Source organism: Ambystoma mexicanum, chromosome 6q (assembly GCF_040938575.1).
Source record: "Ambystoma mexicanum isolate Mex_15411 chromosome 6q, UKY_AmexF1_1, whole genome shotgun sequence".
Lineage (NCBI taxonomy): Eukaryota > Metazoa > Chordata > Amphibia > Caudata > Ambystomatidae > Ambystoma > Ambystoma mexicanum.
In genome coordinates, this window is record NC_090937.1 from 1,529,181,893 (window position 1) to 1,529,200,148 (window position 18,256).

At 44.1% G+C, this 18,256-nt stretch overlaps 1 protein-coding gene across 3 annotated transcripts in view; it reads left to right on the forward strand.

Moving 5' to 3' along the window:
* Window positions 1-18,256, forward strand: part of PTPRA (protein tyrosine phosphatase receptor type A) — an 874,792-nt gene that overhangs the window by 665,368 nt on the left and 191,168 nt on the right. For all 3 annotated transcript variants that reach the window (XM_069632225.1, XM_069632227.1, XM_069632226.1), the window contains 3 exons: window positions 7,847-8,013; window positions 9,929-10,064; window positions 15,051-15,200. In XM_069632225.1, the coding sequence (XP_069488326.1) occupies window positions 7,847-8,013; window positions 9,929-10,064; window positions 15,051-15,200 (453 nt within the window). The remainder of the gene's footprint in view (window positions 1-7,846; window positions 8,014-9,928; window positions 10,065-15,050; window positions 15,201-18,256) is intronic.

Genomic DNA, 18,256 nt, shown 5'->3' on the forward strand with positions numbered 1-18,256 from the left:
CTTGCCACCTCCCGTGGTTGTGAATGTGTGTACTACTATGTATTGTTTATTCATGAGCATGTGAATCCATGCCAGACCCGATGCTGGAGAAGGAGCAAGTTACTTACTTGTAACTGTTGTTCTCAAGCATGGGTCTAGCATGGATTCCCATGCGAACCCTCCCGCCTACCCCTCTGTGGCTCCTCTCTTGGTCCTACTGCTACTTTACATGCTACCAAATCTGAAGATGGCTGCCAGAGGAGGGACTTAGGTAGAGGGCAGCCACTGGCTGGGGGCAGTATGACCCACACACCAGTGATTGGTTGTTAGGAGAAAGACACTTCAGAAGTGATCGGAAACTGATTTTTTTCTTTACCGAGGATTCCCAGCCTAACGATGGGGAATATTCATGAGCATGTGAATCCATGCCAGACCCATGCTGGAGAACAACAGTTACAGGTAAGTAATGTGTTCCTTACTTTGCATTGGAGGGTTTAAAAAGTACATACCTGCTGAAGAATATTTCTTAACCATTGTTTTATTCCCTCATCTTTTCCTTTTGACACTAACCTCAGTATTGCTCTAAATGTGCCAGTGCTATATCAATGTCCACAGTGTCCTAGTTATTTAAGTCACCTCAGGGTGTAGGAAGTGTCGCCCCAAATGGGTATCTACTGATTTATTGAAGCTGAAAGTGTTTAGTTTTTAAGAATATTATTGTTACATATTTTGCTCCCTTCTAAAGAAGGCTTATTCAACTGACTTAAATTAATAAATAATTGTTTAATCAAGATACCTTGAGAGTAGTGTTTATTTGGATACTGTGAATCTCTGTGTCAAAACCCTACAGCTCACCTTGACCCCTCTTGAGATGAGCCTGGCTGCTCAGTCACTCAACCAACTTGTGTAGTACATGCTTATACCAAAGGTTGGGTTAACTATTGCCAAGAGGACAAGGCTGGTGCAGTCGCCCACAGGGTACTGCATGCAATTTTGCCTTAAAGTCTCCATAGTGTATGGTTGGAGTTATAGTTTGCTGTAACTATTGGGCTTAGGCTGCCCCTTGGGCTTCCATGTTCATTTCTCTTTAATGTACTTGGGTGAACTACTGTTCCCAAGGGGTATAGAGGGATCTTCATACATTTTACATTTTATCTAGTGAGCCAGCACACCTCACCTTATGTGGAGTTCTGGGGGGAGGGGTGGACAACATATATTCTCTTGCTTTCCTACCTGTAGCATTTTTGTTAAAATTGCAAAAATTCACCTGAATGGCGGGAGGCAGTGTTTTTACCTTAGTAATTTTTAGTCTGATTACTCACAGGCTGTTAAATCAACCTCATTGTGCATAGAAGGGCAACCATTTTGCTAAAATGGTGGACTCCTTCTTTTTCTCGCCATTTCTTGTTTGCTTGTAGTTTCTGAGGTTTTCCCCTATGAGTCTGGGTAGGAGCAACCTCAGTAGGTGGTTAGTGTTAGTCAGGCATCCTTTCTAGTCCTTGCCAAGGCTCCATACTGGCTGAGAAGGCAGGAAACAAGGGAGTAGTCTAAAACTTGGCAGCCCTTTGTCTTTCACCTTGCCTAATAGAAACTTGGTCTCAATGGGGGAGGGGTGAGGAGGGGAGCTTGCTGTTTTGATTGTACAGCCAGACTGCCCCTTTCTGTGAACTGCAGGGAGAGATTACAGAAGTTGTGTTATAGTTCCTGATAAATACTCCGAACCTGCCAACCACTGAAGCTGAAATCGAAGAGAAAGATGAAGAAAAGACTGTCTGTAGCGATTTCCAGCGACCTGAGCGCCTGCTTTGTAAACTGAGCCTGATGCAACTCTTCCTTACAATCGACCTGGGATCCCAGAAACCACTCCACCCCAGAGGCTGGTGAGATCCACCTGGCTCATGAAGACCAGCAATTATAGCCATTCCACAATGTGATGTGACCTGGCTGGGCTGCAATACCCCAATACCATGGGACCTCAAGCCATTGTGCAGTGCATGGTCTTGCTAAGGCCAAATCCGTCTGAACCTTTGTTTTCTTCCTCCTGGCTTTCCAGAGATAAGATTTGAATCCCTGAAGACCCCTCACTAGAGTGCAGGGCCGAGAGAGTGAAGAGAATTTGACCGGCAATATTCATTCTTCATCTGGCTGCTGTAAAAAGGTGCCAAATCGACAGAGCTATGAGAATCCATGAAGAAACCTTTGCTGCAAGCCTCGTCTGATGACTGCTGATGCAAGTTCACATCAAGTGTCCCATTGTTTCATCTCCAGACCAAGAATCCAGTGACCGGGTCGTGTGCTGGTCCATCCTGAAGGCATCCCCTCCAAAGCTCTTCTTTTCTCCTTTGGTACTGTGTGGGCTTGGGTATTATTTACCTTAAGTGTGGTGTGCATACTGTGAGGCTGAGTGGGTCATCATGTGGTTGCAACTTTGCCCATACCACTTGCTCAGGCCTAGTACTGGAACACATATAGGGAGCCTTCTCTGAAGTCCCTGAACACTTTACTGAAAGCTTCACTCTGAAGCTAATACTTACTTGTTTAAGAAGATATCCTCTGGAACCTTGAATTTCCAGCAACTGAAACCTATCCCAGCCTGCCTATTGCTGTCACCTAGACCCTCTGCTGCCTCTGAGAGAACTCATGCAATAGACTAGGGAAGGGCTGGATAAGAAAAGGATTATGTCTTGAAAATATAAAAAGTGTAAAAGAACTTGCTTGCTAACAAAATTAGTGTGGTAACTGTATATCTGTGAAAGTAAACCAAGTATCCTTAAGATTATGCTTACCTTTGAGTTGCACTCTGCTCCTCTAAAAAGTGTATACGTTGCTTTTCTATCTTTGAATGGTGTTTCCTCCTTCTAAAAAGTAATATAAGTAGCGTTGGTACTGCGTTATCATTGCTTAACTGAATGAGTATAAAAGCTTACAATAGGGTTTACCTACTTTGAAATACATTGTGTCTTAAAGTGTAACATTGGCTTTTGCTTTCCCTGGTCTGTTTAATACAGATTTTAAAACAGTGTTGGGGTTTATACATAAGTTGTTGGAGGTTCCTTTTAAAAAGCATACAGGTCTTACTCACCTTGAATAGCTGCCGCTTTTCTAAATTTGTAAACCTGGGTTGTACTTTCCTGAATTGATTTGGTGCTATTTTAAAAAAGTTTCTTAAATTTCTTTCTTACCTTGGAAACTGTATTATACACTTTTTTTTAAAGTATACTGGATGTAACTTGCTATTAGATAGTTTATAGTTATATATCAGTAGACCAATTACTTACCTTGAAATACATTGTGTCTTTCTTAAGGTTTAGTTGGGTTTGGCTCTCCTTGCTTTGCTTAGTGCATTGGAAAATAGTTATTCAGTGTTCAAATCCATCATTGAGTAGCTTGAGGCCCCGCCAGAAAAGTATACAAGTTGATTTACTAGCTCTGAACTGAGTTCTAAAAAGTAAGGTTACAAGGTTTTTACTTGTAACAAGGTTGGTTTATTATGTGATTTGTATAACTGAGTGTCACTACATGACTGACAGGGTCTACTGCCCTTGAATTACTGATGGTGTTTTGAAAGTATATCTAACCTGGTCTTATTCCCCAAGGATAGTATATCACTGTCCTGAATGTATAACCTTTAGTTTGACTCCCCTTGAATTGCTTCTTGCTCCTCTAAATAAGGTTATACCTTGGTTTGCATACCATAGGTATTGATGTGTTTTTTTATGATTGTGTTCATATGATGTTCTAGTACTTAATTATCTTGGTCTACATGTATTTAAATGAACCCTTTATTTTTCCAATACATAGTGTTTCAGTGTTTCTTTGGATCATATGCATACTCTCTGTGCCAAAGCTTCAGCCTTCTCTCGCCCTCCTAAGTTAATCCTTACTGCTCAGTCCATGTGACCTCTATCCTCTGGTGGAACGTACGTATAAAGCTTATGCACTGTCTCAGATGTATGTTTTTTATGAAGCCTCGTAGGGCTTTAGAAAAACAGTCCTAACAGCCATGACTGCTGATTGTCTGGGTTCCTGCATGAAGTAGATGGTCCTGGAGCTTTACGAGAGAGTTGACCCATTGAACAAAGAATCTGAGGAAGAAGGAACGTCTTCAGCCACCTCCAGCGACTGCTGCTGTTCGATCGACTGAGAAGATCCAGACCACAAGACTTCTCTTTTGGACTGGTGGGCCTAACCACTGAGACAACCTGCATTTTGAGCCATCCCCTGAAGAGCTGTGACCATCCTGGGCTGCAATTCCCCAATACCATGGGACCTGGACCAATCTGCTGTGCATAGTCTCCTTAAGTGTGGTTTCCGCTGGAACTTTGTGGACAGCCTCCTGGACCTACAGTGACCCTTTCCCTCTCTGAGACATCTCCCCTTCCAAGTCGTGGACTGAAAAACAGAGAGAAGCCTGCGATATGGCAACCATTGCTGAAGCAAAGCTAAAGTCTTCCACATGCACTCTCATGCTTGCATTGTAACCACAGCATAGCATAACCTCTAAGCTCAATGTTTATTACCAATGTGAAATGTACTCGGTAACTCGGTTTACATGTGTAAACACACTCCTATGCTTGTGTTCATGACTAAGTCTGCTGTAACAGCGCCACGATGCCCCAGGGCAGTTCTGTGCGCTTTATAAATGCAAATAAATAAATAAATAAAATAAATAAAAGCCTCCGCCAAGTCCCAATGAGACAGTATTGTGAAGATAGCCTGCTGGGTATTCCAACGCAAAAAGCTGACAGTCTGCTCCTGCTAACAGTACTTTCTTTAGCCTCCAGGCCAAGAATCACATCACCTGGGGGCTCTACCGGTGGCACTGTATACTTTCTGAAAGAAACGGTACTGTCCTACTTCTAGGTACTGGGTGCTTTCTGTGTTGAATCATTATCCTGGCAAGCTTTCTGAGGCACTTTGGGGTGGGAAACCCATCTGTTCTCCCAGGCATATAGGCATCGGTCATGTGGTTTACAATCCTTCAGATGATCTCCCTGACCTCCCAGAACATTTTTTTAACTAAACATTTTACTTACATGCAACATAGAAGACACCTGGTAATTTGACAACTTTGACATAGTCTGTCTTCTTTTGTTCTTTAGCCCATGGGCCCTGGTCACATAGTACCCCAACTGACTGAGACCCTCATTCGTGTCTCTTTTACTAACAGTTCTTTTGTGTCTCTCCTTGATTCACAATGCTCCTGTTTAAACCGCAAGTTCTGCAACAGTCTTTCTTTGGTTCAATAAACACTGTTCTTTTGTAGTTTTCATTGTAGTTTTCCAACTTGCCTGGTGTGCTCTCCTGCCAGGGCTTCTCTTGTGGTTTTACTTGCCTGGTATACTCCCCTTCCAGGACTTCTTATGCTTTTAAATTGGTAACCTTCTCTTGCCAGGACTACTTATGCATTTCACAGTTTCTCTATATCACCAAAGCTGCATATACTGTGGTACACTCAGTATATCTGTCTGCCGTAATATTTGTTCAAACTTTTCCCCACACTTGCATCTCATGCATTTCTATCTCATTAGGCTTTGGCTCTTGTACTGTCTTTTCTGCGTTCACATAAACTTCTTATATTTTCTGTAGCAGTACTCTCTAAATATCCAAATTGTTTGCTTGGTTGCCAGAATACCTGGGGTCCCCAATTGCTTCAGGTCGACTCACTGGTTCTCTCCAGCATCTCCGGTCCTGCTCATGCTTCTGCAGCGTGGCCCTGCCATTGGTTTTCCACTCTGGATGCTGCAGGTGTCCTTCGGGCTTCCTTTGTGGATCCACAGTCGCACGCCTGCTTTTCTTCAAGTCCTGGTCTGGAGAACGCTGCTTTGTCCAGCTGCCGAGCGCCCAGGAACTCCACTTCCTGCTCTGCCTCTGTGTTTATCCTTCTGTGGATGCCTCTGCTCCACCACACCAGTACGTGACTCCAGCACACAATAGCCCTCGCACTGGAGCTGACGTCCTCACCTGCACTGCCACACTTTTCCCAGCTCAAACTGGGAGTAAGTCTCTCTTTTCTATGGTTCTCGCTGGTTTTAAACTTCTCTGTTGCAATTGGGTTGATCCAAACACTAGAGCGCATAGCTGGGTTCTTTGGTTTTGAAATCTGTATTCTTCTCTTCTTCCTCTTCCCAGTACTGATACTAAATTCTGGGCAAGGAGAAGGGGTTTCATTGCTATTTATGCCTAAGAGTCTGTTCAACTGTATAATGTGTTACATAATACTGCGTAAATGCGGGGATCTGTGACTTTCAGACATACATTCTTTTCTTGTATTAGCACAGACTCTAGAGGAGAGAAGTGTTGATTCTGGGTTGTTTCTATTATTCCTCATGGGGGTGGGGGTGGATTGTAGGGGTTTTGGAGAGGAAGACTTTAGATCCTTATTAAAGGTAATACGCGGGAGGTACCTTTTCACATTACTACGGATGCTTGGGAAGTTGAGCTTTCACTCACTCCCCCTCCGTGATTCTCCCTCAGTTACCCAACCCCAGGGTTCAGATCAGGAGGCGTCTGCATCACCCTGGCCACGTGAGCGGAGACTTCCCCCATGGAAGGAGTGAAGAGGGGGGTGTAAAAGAAAGGAGGGAGGCGAGCAAGTATAGGGGCTATAGAGAGGGTGTGAGAGTAAGTGAAGGGATGCTGTAGGAAGACAAGTGGGGAGAGCGTAGGAGGAGAAGGAATGTAGTGGGCAGAGACAGTGTGTTAATATCAGGAGGCAGAGTAGTAGATGGGGGCTGTTGAGTGAGGGGGAGAGAGATGAAGAGTGTTGAGGTGAGAGGCCAGGGGTGAGGAGAGAGAACAAAGGGTGAAGGGAGAGGATAGGGGTGAGGTAAGAAGAGCAGAGAGTCAATGGGAACATCAGAGCGGCTAAAGAGGGAGACGGAGATCACGAGCAGACGACCAGAGGGAAAAGGATAGATAGTGGTAAGGTCAGGGTGAAGAGCGAGAGGGAGAGAATTAACCAAAATATCTGACATTAGCACATTCAACATTCAAAACCTCATTTCACGTTGAGAATCCTGGCGAGTGTTCAGTTAGGGCACCCCTAGGAAATTCTTGGGGGGGGGGGGCACATAGCTATGGTTTTTTGCCTTGAGACCCTCACCTACAGTGAGCCTTAGATATTGGCTGTTCCACAGGGACTAGGGCAGCCTGAGTTAATATTGGTGGAGCCCACGGCAAATTGAGAGAGGAGCGCCCTGCGCACACGCTGTCCTGACCAGAATAAAAACGTGAATTTGTACCTGTTCAGTCAATGCATCCCTTGAACCATCTTTCAGTCTGGTAGTTAATTGAAGCCATCTGTAAGGACACTTGCATATACCATTGGCGTCAGTCTTTGCATTCATAAATCACATACCCTGTGAATATATACTCGGAGGTGCGCTTGATGGCAGTGCTTGATTGCTAGATCACAAGTCTCAGTTCTAGCGTAAATTGAAAAGCAGATTGATGATTCAAATGAGTAACCAGAGTTTTTGTGCACCATGTTGATTTTTTAAACCTAAACTCTTGCTGGGATTTTACCTTTATTAGGCTGACCTGCCGTGTTGGTGTTCGCTTTTAAGACCACGTGTCTCTTCTCATAACTCAATTGACTTAGGAGCAGTATGTGATCCTAAACGGGAACTCCCAAAGATGTAAGATAGCCGAATGAAGATGCCACTTCTGCAAGGTTCTGTGTAGTTTATTTTCCTTTTTAAAAGAAGGAAAGAAGGCTGCAGTTTAAAAACAAATAGTTTTAATCATTTGGAACCTTGTGTGGCTGGTCTCGGAAACCTTTTCATTGTAAGGCCTCGTTTGACAGAATGCATGCTAGTCAGTCTCCAGTGTGTATAACGTATTCTATTGTTCCGCTGTCTTCCAGGTTGGGGACGTCACTTGCAAAAAGCCACAGCGCCTTGTCACTCAGTTTCACTTTACCAGCTGGCCGGACTTTGGGGTGCCATTCACGCCGATTGGAATGCTGAAATTCCTGAAGAAAGTGAAGCACTGTAACCCCCAGTATGCGGGGGCAATCGTCGTGCACTGCAGGTTGGGGCGCCAAGGCACTTTTCCCACTTGATTTAGAACATGATGGGCGTGGAGCCGGTTTGCTTGCATGTGGTTGGATGTGCCCCAGACTGTCACCCAGTCACTGTAGCCAGCTTGGGCATTCCCACCACCAGGGTTAAAGGCAGCACTTTAATAGAAACAAATCTTGAAAAATGTTATGGGTGAGAGGGCTACACTTTGGAAAGATGCTTATAAAGACGCTGTTTAACTTGTAAAGGCAGGGATGGCTTCTCATAGTGTGTGTGTGTGTAGCATCATTCCGTAACGTGTTTTCCAGCTGCAGGGAAAGATTCTGTGATGGATAAACCCTCTATTTTCTAATATTTACCAAAGCAATGATACTTGTATTAAGGATAGATTTCCCATAGTGTGCCGCTTTGAGCACTAATTTAAACAGAAACTTGTAGTAATCATTTTTGGAGCATTTTTAGAGCCTCTGGGTCTGAAACTCAGATATTCAAAGTGTACTAGTAGACTAGTAATTTAAAAGAACATATCATAATTGTTCTTTTATGATGTGCTTAATACCAGCGAGTGCGGGATCAGGTTTTCGAACCTGTGTTGTGCTGTCTTGTCTTGCTTCCAAGACACATGCGTTGCCCCCGAGCTATCCTTCCTCCTATAGATGCTAGGTACAACACATTAAAGGTTTGAATGGAATTCATCATGAGTTAATCCCCAAGAACAGGTTTCTACTTAAACTATGGAAAGGTCCATTTGTACCAACAATCGAAACAGCCGACCATGCAGTCATTTGTGTAGTTTGTTGGGATGATGTCTGAACTGAGGTAACAATTAACAAGATGAACATCCTAAACACATGGGCTGTAGCTTGTCGCGGTGCAGGGACACCTATATGCAGCTTGTGTGGCGGGGGTCAGTTATACAGTCCTAAATTGAGCATGTTTTCTTGATGATCACTATATGATGGCTGCCAAAGGCATTTAATATTGCTCGTGCAGTGGCATCTCCAGGACCCAAGTTCTCTTGCATCAATCTGCAGGGATGCCTCCTGTACCCCCACTTGAATGCGAGGAGTCTATATGGTATTTTATACAGCGACAACCAAGATTTCTTTTTTTTTTTTTACTAGTTTATTCAATTTACTATCTTACAAATACATTGTAGAATACATTTCAACTAAGACATCCTATCCATAATAGTAGAATACATTGAAAACAAGCGATAATTCTCCCACCCCCCACCCCCCACCCACCGAAATACCATCTTAAACCTAGAAGTTAAATTAAGGAAAGAGGACAAGAGGATGGAGAACAAGAGAAAGAAAGAAACAAAATATTTGTTTCTTAAAGTGCCTTTTAGATCATGATTTAACAGAATGCCACACGGTTGATCATGTGACAGAGAGATGGTGATATCTGTGCTGCCAAATTGCTGGTTGATCGGCAGGTCACCGCAGAATCTTTACAGTTTACGATTTGTTGTACCAGGTTAAGTTACCCACAAGGTTTATCGGGCGATTGAGGGATCTTCCATCACACACGAAGTGCAAGAAGCACGAGCTAAAGAAAGGTTTTCCTTCTCGCCTGTTATTAGGGCACTCTTAGCACAGCTACTCACCTTTCTTTAGAAGCACACACGCCACCTCTGTGAACAATCTGCTCCCTAGTGCAACTACTGGAACTGTGCCAATCTCGGAAGTGCCAATCTGCAATCACATTGGGGATCATGCATAGATCCCTAAATATGCCCACAGAAAAACAATTGGAGATCTTTTCCACTCAAAAAATATCTGCCTTTTATTTGCTCATCCTAAACCAATGGAAACATGGATGTCTGCAATGTGGCATTTTTATTGCAGGGGTGGTGGGGTCTGTTAATGGGCGAGCAATGCATTTAAGTGATGGTTGATAACGTCTTGTTGATATTTCAGCGCTGGAGTGGGTCGAACTGGCACCTTCATAGTTATAGATGCCATGCTGGACATGATGCAGGCAGAGAAGAAAGTTGACGTTTACGGATTTGTTGGCCGGATACGGGCACAGCGCTGCCAAATGGTACAAACGGATGTAAGTAATTGATTTTTCAGCGTTTGTTCTTCTGATCAGAAGCAGTGTGTTCCCACCATTGCGAGGCCAATATGCAAGAAATTAGCACATACAAACAGCCTTCATGACCCTCCACACAAGAATGTATTGCTCAGACCCGCCTGCATCGCTTTTCATGTAATTGTACTTTATAGATTGTCCACCACTTTTGTACACAATTTCTTCAATATGGCCATTTGTTTTAATTCTTGATAAAGGCTCAGTAACTACTTCCATGAAGCCTGGCGAGATACAGTAATGCTCCTAGCCATATGGGTTCCTCAAATGTTTTACAACCATATAGAATTGAATTTTCCATTTTGATATACATATGAGTACTTGGGTTTCTAATTGTAAATTAGTGTAATGAGTGTAATTATTTGGACTAACATTATTAATACTTTCAACATCACATCACCAAGATGAGCAAGATTACCCGCTGAACAAGAATGAAAACATGGCCTCTATTATACCTTTGGGTAATTCAGACCTTTCTTCCCACTCACTACTTTCCACCTCACTGCGCCTCCATGCCAACCCCCCACCAGACACCTTAACCCTGCCCCGAGGGCCTTCCCACCCACAGCCTCCCCATCCACCCAATGTCCTCTCTGCCCCCATGCACTCTACCCCCGCCCTGAACACACTCCTTGTGTCCAAATCCCACTCACCCACCCCCACCCATCATTTCCTTACCTCTTCCTCCCCGACAGTCAATTCTTCCTGCCTCTGCGCGGTGCACACTGGCCATAGAAAAAAGACAATGCTTCCTGTGACTGTGCAGATGCGCTGGCAGGCCAGATATTCAGAAAATGGTGTTAGGCAGAGGAAGATTCAGTGAATCCATCTTTGCAGAATGAGTAAATCCTCAAAACTATATTGCATAATTCATCTGTTGCCATTGCTGTTAGGAATTTTCTCCAAATGTAATTGATACACCTCTTACCACAAATATTGATCATCCTAAAACTGCCCATCTTTGACTTTTGTGATCCTGATAAAATCCACTTTTTTCTATTATCATCTGATCTCCAGGTTATAGTTTTGCATTAAGTCACTTTTCCGATGCATGGCTAGTGTTACAGTGCCTCCCACACTGCATTTCATAGAAAAGGCAACAGCCCTCTTGCTTGTTAGGCGCTTATACAGCAAGTACCATACTGTTTCAAAGCGCTCACAGGGCAAGGGAGGGAACAAGGGAGTGATGCAATTGAATACACAACAGAGGAGGGGAAAGGAGAAAAAGAACAAACATACTATGCCATGTGAGTATTCAGAACGTGCAAGTGCAGCAAGGAAAAGGGCACAGGGGGAAGGTGCTGTAATGTCAGTGCTAGTGAGTGAGCAACAGATGAAGTGATTGGTGTGTTAAGTGCTTCACGGCCTGGAGACATGTTGGGTGCAAGTGCGAGACTCCAAGGCGGTGGGAGTGCCAAGGCAAGTGCTGAGGGTAGACAGAAGCTGGCTGAATCGGGTGTGGGACGTCAGGGGCCCAGAGAATGCATAAGGGCCCAGGACACCAATCGCAGCAACTGTGAGATTAGCAAAGGAGAGAAGATGGGAAGGAAGAGGTAAAGAGGAAAGTCATTGGGATATTCCGGAATTTAAAGAAGTCCTGCTCAAGGCGCATAGGGAGGGGAGGCTGTTCCAAAGTAGGGAGCCAGCTGAGGAAAGCTATCAACCTCCTGCCCTCTGTTTAGCAAAGCACTTTACACACAAAGAGTTGGTGCCAGTGGAATGTAGAGGCCTGGAGGAAGAGTATTTAGTGAGGTAGAGTTGAAGATAGTGAGGTCCCCGGGCCCAGACAGCCTTGTGGATGATGCAGAGGGATTTGAATTTAAACAGAGCAGCAACCGGGAGCCAGTGAAGACATTTTAGGGCAGGAGAGATACAGTACCTGGGCTTAAGGCCAAGTCTTGGAGCCCTTTTCTGGATTAGCTGGAGAGGTCACAGAGTGGAAGAAGGTAGGTTCCGGAGGAGGCTATTGCAATAGTCCAGCCTAGAGAGAACCAGGGTCTCGTGGAACGTTGAGCCTCTGGGGAAAAGTGAGAATTCCTTTGAGAAGGAATAGCTGAAAGTGGGACTTCTTGGCAATGTCCTGAGTGTGAGGGAGGAAGGACAGAGAGTAGTCAAAGAGTTCTACAAGGTTTCTGATTTCAGAGGAAGGAGCAGGGGGAGCCCCTGGAGGGAAGGCCAGAGTGAAGGAATGAAAGCTGGAGCAGCAGTCCCGATGGAAAGGATCTCAGTTTTACAGGCGTTGAGGCAGAGATTGTTAGTGCACCAGGACTGAATGGCTGATAGGCAGGCAGGGATGATGAAAGGTGCAAGGAGGTCAGCGGGAAGTTTGAGAAATCGTTGAGTGTCTGCATAACACTGGAAATTGGGGTGAAAAGGAGGAGATGAGGCGTGACTGCAGAGCAAGGTAGATGTTAAAGAGCCAAGGCGGAGGATAGAACCTTGGGAGACATCACAGGTGGAGAAGGAAGTTGGAGAGGAGAAGGTGCCAAGGATGACTTTGGACATGCGGTCAGTTAGGAAGGATTTCAGCCAGTCTAGTGCCTGATCCGAGATACCAAGGGAATCGTAGAGTCTTTGTCTGAGGATGGAATGGTTGACAGCGTCAAATGCAGAGGAGAGATCGAGAAGGATGAGGACAGCTGGGGAGTTGGCGTCCAGAGATACGAGCAGTTCTTCACGGGTGTTCAGAAGAGCAGTTTGTTTGTTGCAAACAGTAGGCCATGTTGAGATTGACAGATCCTGAGCGCTGCAGTATTTTAGGTTTCACCATGTTCAGAAATGATATACTCTACAGTTTGCAGCTATTCAGTAGGTAAACTCGCATCACTCGCACATATGACTGTGATAATGTCCTACTTTGTGAAAAGTAAAACAATGTGTCTGAAAACCTATGCTTATGATACAAAGAGAAACCATTGCCAGGACACTACTTTTCTAAAAAGAATATCCAGCTCCTGCTCGGCCAACGACGAGATCTTAGAAAGCCTGCTGTACCTCTGTGTAACTGTAAGGCTGTAGAAGGTGCTCAGTCATGATGTTCTGCTTCCGCCATCCCAATACGGTAAATCCATTATTGTGTACATGTTTGCATTACAAATGTATTCACACTGACTGGTTACTGATAAAGGCCACTGATCAAACTACCATCTCTGCTTTACTTCCATTATCTCCAAAGTAGTGACATGAATGTGATCTCCCCCTGCCGTTCAACCAATCACATAATATAAGCACAGATGGCACTCAAAAATGGCATCCAATTATATTGCATGGCCATTTTTGATATTTTTAAGGGGGTTGGGGGATCAGTTTCAGGACTTTTCTTTTAGGAGATTGCTTTGGAAGAGGACACACCGGTGCGGCTGATAAGTTACGATAACACGGTTTGAGGTCTTATGCGGCACACTAAAGCAAACAAATTATGTTTAAAATAATTGTTGTGCAGTGTTTTTGGAGAATTCCCTTCTCATTTGGGCAAGGCACCCAATTCAATTGCAGATGCTATAAGACTACTACTGCGAGGGATGAAGGAATCCATTTGTTTGGCTGTGGCAGACAGGGGGCTTAACTCGGGGCTTCCACTGCTCTCTGGTAAAACTATCTACATTGAGAAACTCCATCTGGTAGTAAAATGCAGCACCCATCCATCTTACTCGGCAGAGCCCTGAAGGCTCTATAATCCTGCCCACTACTGCCTCAGAGAACCACCATTCACAGGGCGACCTAACTATAGACCTCCCGGAAGATTGCATTCATAATCATACTCCTTGGAAACCAAGATCAAAGGTCTGAAGTGAAAATGGAGTAATTATGGCTCCTGGTGTTGGCCTCTAAAAGAGAAGCAAGGAGAGGAGCTATCGGACCAGTAAATTGTAATCTGAACAAAGATTTAGAGGCTTGTAACACTGTGCCACCAGAGCGATCGGATAAGCCAAGACATGACTGGAAAGGATGATAAACCTGAGGAGGGTTACAAACATACCTGTTCTTCGGAACCAGAGGGTATGAGGAACTACACGGAGAAACTGCTAACCCACATTTTGTACTAGACTATAGACAACCAGCAAATTGAAATAATGCGTGCCAACCAACTCTAACCAGGTCAAACTCAGGGAGGGACGGATCTGGTACACCTACGTTTTCAGGATGTTCTCTCTGGATTTCCGCCCTGAGACTGTCATAAGTAGAAAACACCTGCACGGTTTATGTGGAGATGGCAGTCCTAAGGGTACAGGTCTTGGGCTGGCCGCCAATCGGGCCGAGTTTATTCCTTAAAGGGATGCCTTTGTATTTACCCAATTACTGTCTGCCATACAGTTTGTTGGCAATATAAAGTCTAAACTACAAATGGACTGAGCAGTTTTTAGAGGAGCACTGTGTTTACATGGGATCATGTTATGCTCATAAGTATTCACTGGGTTGGGGATTCACCCCCAAGAGCTGCCATATTGCAAACTTTTCTTTTAGTGTTTTTCACATTTATTCTCTTGTGGTATGTGCCTGAGCAATTGATCAATCAATGATTTGCTAGCCTGACTGATTGATGGCTCTGTCCTCTTTGTTTGAAGGGGTGAGTTTAGCTATGAGATGAGGTTTATTTTCCACGAATCCTCCATCCACTCTGAGTCATTAACCTCACCTTTTCATCAGCAGCTGTGCTCCGAGTTGTTGTTCACTGCTAATTGTTGATAGCTTGTTTTATATTTCTTGACTTTTGTGAAAAACAACTTGAAGAATTGGATAGGTGTGGTCATCCTATGCATAATTTATGTATGCATTTGGAAAACCTAATAAGGGTTTACACAACATTTTATTTGTGTATATGCCCTCCAATTGTTAGAATCCTTGTGTCTTGTTTTGCAATGAAGTACATCATTTACACTAAAGAGTACTGTCCTATAGTCAAATTATGACCCAGTTCTCACAGGCATGTGTCACCTTTCTATCTTTCAGATGCAGTATGTCTTTATATATCAAGCCCTTCTAGAGCACTATTTGTATGGCGACACGGAGCTGGAAGTCACTTCTCTGGAATTCCATCTTCAGAAACTGTACACAAAATTCCCAGGTTCCAGCAGCAATGGTTTGGAGGAAGAGTTTAAGGTATGCTTCACAATGGGAAGACCATGCATATTTTTAATTATTAACAAATCCTTCCATGGGTTCCATCAAAGTAGAACTATCGTTCTCTGTGCTAAACTGCTCTTACCGAGGTGATCAAGTTATTGCACCACCCCTAAGCTAATCAATTATTCCCATGTTGACTGCGTTTTCTAGTTCTCAATAGAATCGTAATGCTTCATGATGTGCTTCATGATGTGCTCCCCCACCCTTATTTTATTGTATTGTTGATGGTTAATATAGAGAAGTTGGAGTAAGTGCTCTGTTTTCACGTGTACGTAGCCCATTCTTTTAGGTGAGACCCTTGTTTTGAGACTGGCGATCTGATTCCATCCCTACAAGACAAATGAGATCCGTAGGTAGCTGAAATCGCACTGCCAGGAAGCTGTTACTTCTCCGTCCAAAGCGACTCTATATAAAACCTTATCACTTGGCTGGTATTATCAGCACAAGGCATTTCTATTTCTATATAGTGGAAGGATGGCGCTAATACCAAAAACAGTTTCCAAGTGCTATAACATCTACCAGCAGAAAAAAACGGTCAGAATAAGGAGCGCCACCACCCCTGCAGATTAGTTGTCGAACAAGACTATCTTTAACTTATTTACAGCAGTGAGTTATTTCTCTGATATCCCAGGGCACACGTTCCCACAGTCCCCGATCTCCCAAATGATCTGACACTCTGGAATGTGGCTCTACGGAAGGAAATATAACATTTATGACGAAAAAGATGGTGAGCTTTATTTTAAAAAATATAGCCATTAAATGATTCTGGATTCAAATTTGCCTGGTCCATGGTGGTACCTCGATTCATTTGGAGACATTAAAAAACAGTTTACCTGACCGCAAGAAAAAGAAACTCAGTACTACATTTTGGTCTCAAGAAGGTGGTGATGTGCAATAATTGCACACTGCCCACAAACCAATATTGGTGTGGACAGGTCATATCTGCTAGACCTCCAACATGGTATACACAACGAATGGTTCGTAAACAGGGCTGCTACAGGAAGACCCATATTTGACAATTGAATAATGCTGTGTATAAGTGCTTAGCTGCGGTTCTTCTAGAGCAACTATACCTGACCTATATATGGGCTTTTTTAACCCAGAAACCGTGTATAGTATTTACATTTTAGCTCTTTGTGTCACTATAGCTAAATTACTTTGAACAATATGGTGTCCATTCTATCATTGGCTTGGGTAGATCCTGCCAGTTACTGCCATCAACAAGTTGTCTACAGAATGAGGGACCCTTGGAGTCGGAGATTTGAATGAGTAAGGTCCAAGATGGTTACCTGTTGACTCAAAAGTTGAATTAAGGGCCGCATTGTCAATTTAGGTTCAGTTTCACCGTCATATAGAATGAGCAAAAAAAAAACAGACAATAGTTTACCCTGTTGCTAGGCCGAGCGACATGTCTGCCTCTAATTTCATTAACTAGAGATCATGGAGTTCCCTCGCTATTGCTTTGTCTTGAATCGCTGTGAGATGTAAGAGCGCAGTGCTACATCAGAGGAGAACAGCTTCATTTTAAGAGTGGATACAAAGGCCTTTGTATGTGAAGAAATGAGGACTACTGTTCTACAGGAGTACAGGCATGATAAGTCACTTAAGTGCCTACTCAGCCACACACTACACTAGCAGTGATCCCACTTGTTTGGTCACGTGATCCCAGGGCAGGCTATACTCTTCATGAGTGCGCTGGTACAGAATCAATCTGTGCAGTTATACTGCAGAGCAAATAGCCAAAATGTACAACCAAGATTCTATAAGAGTAGGACCTTTTAATCAAACTAAAAGTATACACAACTGTTAGGGCAGAATTCCATTTTGGGGTTTTGCAGTTTTGTTTTACGGGACCCCCTACTCTATTTGCTCGTTTCCCTCTTTTTTTGGTGTTTGCAATTTATGTTGGTGGTCAGAGGGACTTATGCTGATGTTGCCCTTTCCCACTTTTTATCTCACATAGGGTATATGGTGTTTGGTCCCCCATAAGGTACCCAGTCCCATTGATGCCTCTCAGGCACCCTATTTTTTCCCTAGGTTGATCCTTTTACCCCATATTGGTTTATGGAGAAAGCTGGTGGAATCTGATATTTTAGTTTTGGCTTCACCATGGGTGCAAGCCAATATAGAGCTTTAGTAGCCCAATGTAGCCATTGGGGCTCAAAAGGGTTATTTATGTGCTAGTATCTGCCATTTTCTTTTGGGGGATTTATTTGTTCAGGGAAACAACGAGGCTGGCCGTAACATGGCTCTTCTACCCCCTTTGGTTCTTCGTGAGCCAAAGATAGCATCCATGATAGATTGGCCTGGTTTAGACCAATTACTGGCCCTCATCATGCCATTACACTCCCTGTATGGGTGGGCCTGGTTGTTTACAGTCCTGATTGGCTGGCCTCCAAAACCTTTGTTTTAAATTCCCTATTTGGTGGGCTGTCAGACGCCAGCCCCTGTGAATGAAGTAATATATAGGGAAACCTTATTCTTGAGCTCAGTGTAGCCTGACCTTTGGAATGTGAACAGGTCTGCTTTCCCTGCTTGAGGATTTCCCTTCATGTTACTGAAGTTTAGGCCCTATTCTGGCTGGATGCAGTCGTCTGGGCATCTCTCCGGTTTGGATTTCTGGCTGCTGGGTTTCCTTCCAGAGGTTTCCTCATCCTACTACTGATCCTTCCAATCTGCTGAGGCCAAGCCTTCCGTCATGGGACTGTTGTCTGGGCCATTTTACCACTGTGTACTACCGGGGAGTGCAGCCTTGGTTTCGGACCCCAACAACCCACCAACTCTGCTTGTCTGGGCTGTCTCTAGTGACTATCACTGTTGACCTGCTGCAGGGCCTGTTTTTTCTGGTGTGCCATCCACATCTGCTTACTGAGCTCCTGACGTTGGCCGTGTGCAGGATCCTCCGTCCTCCTAGGGCCACCTCTGTTGTTGATTCTACTTTTGGATGGTGTGTCCCACTCATGTGAGGTTGATTGTTTTTTGAGCCATCACGGTCTCTGTTGGCTCAGGGCGGAAGTCCTTGTGTGACCAGA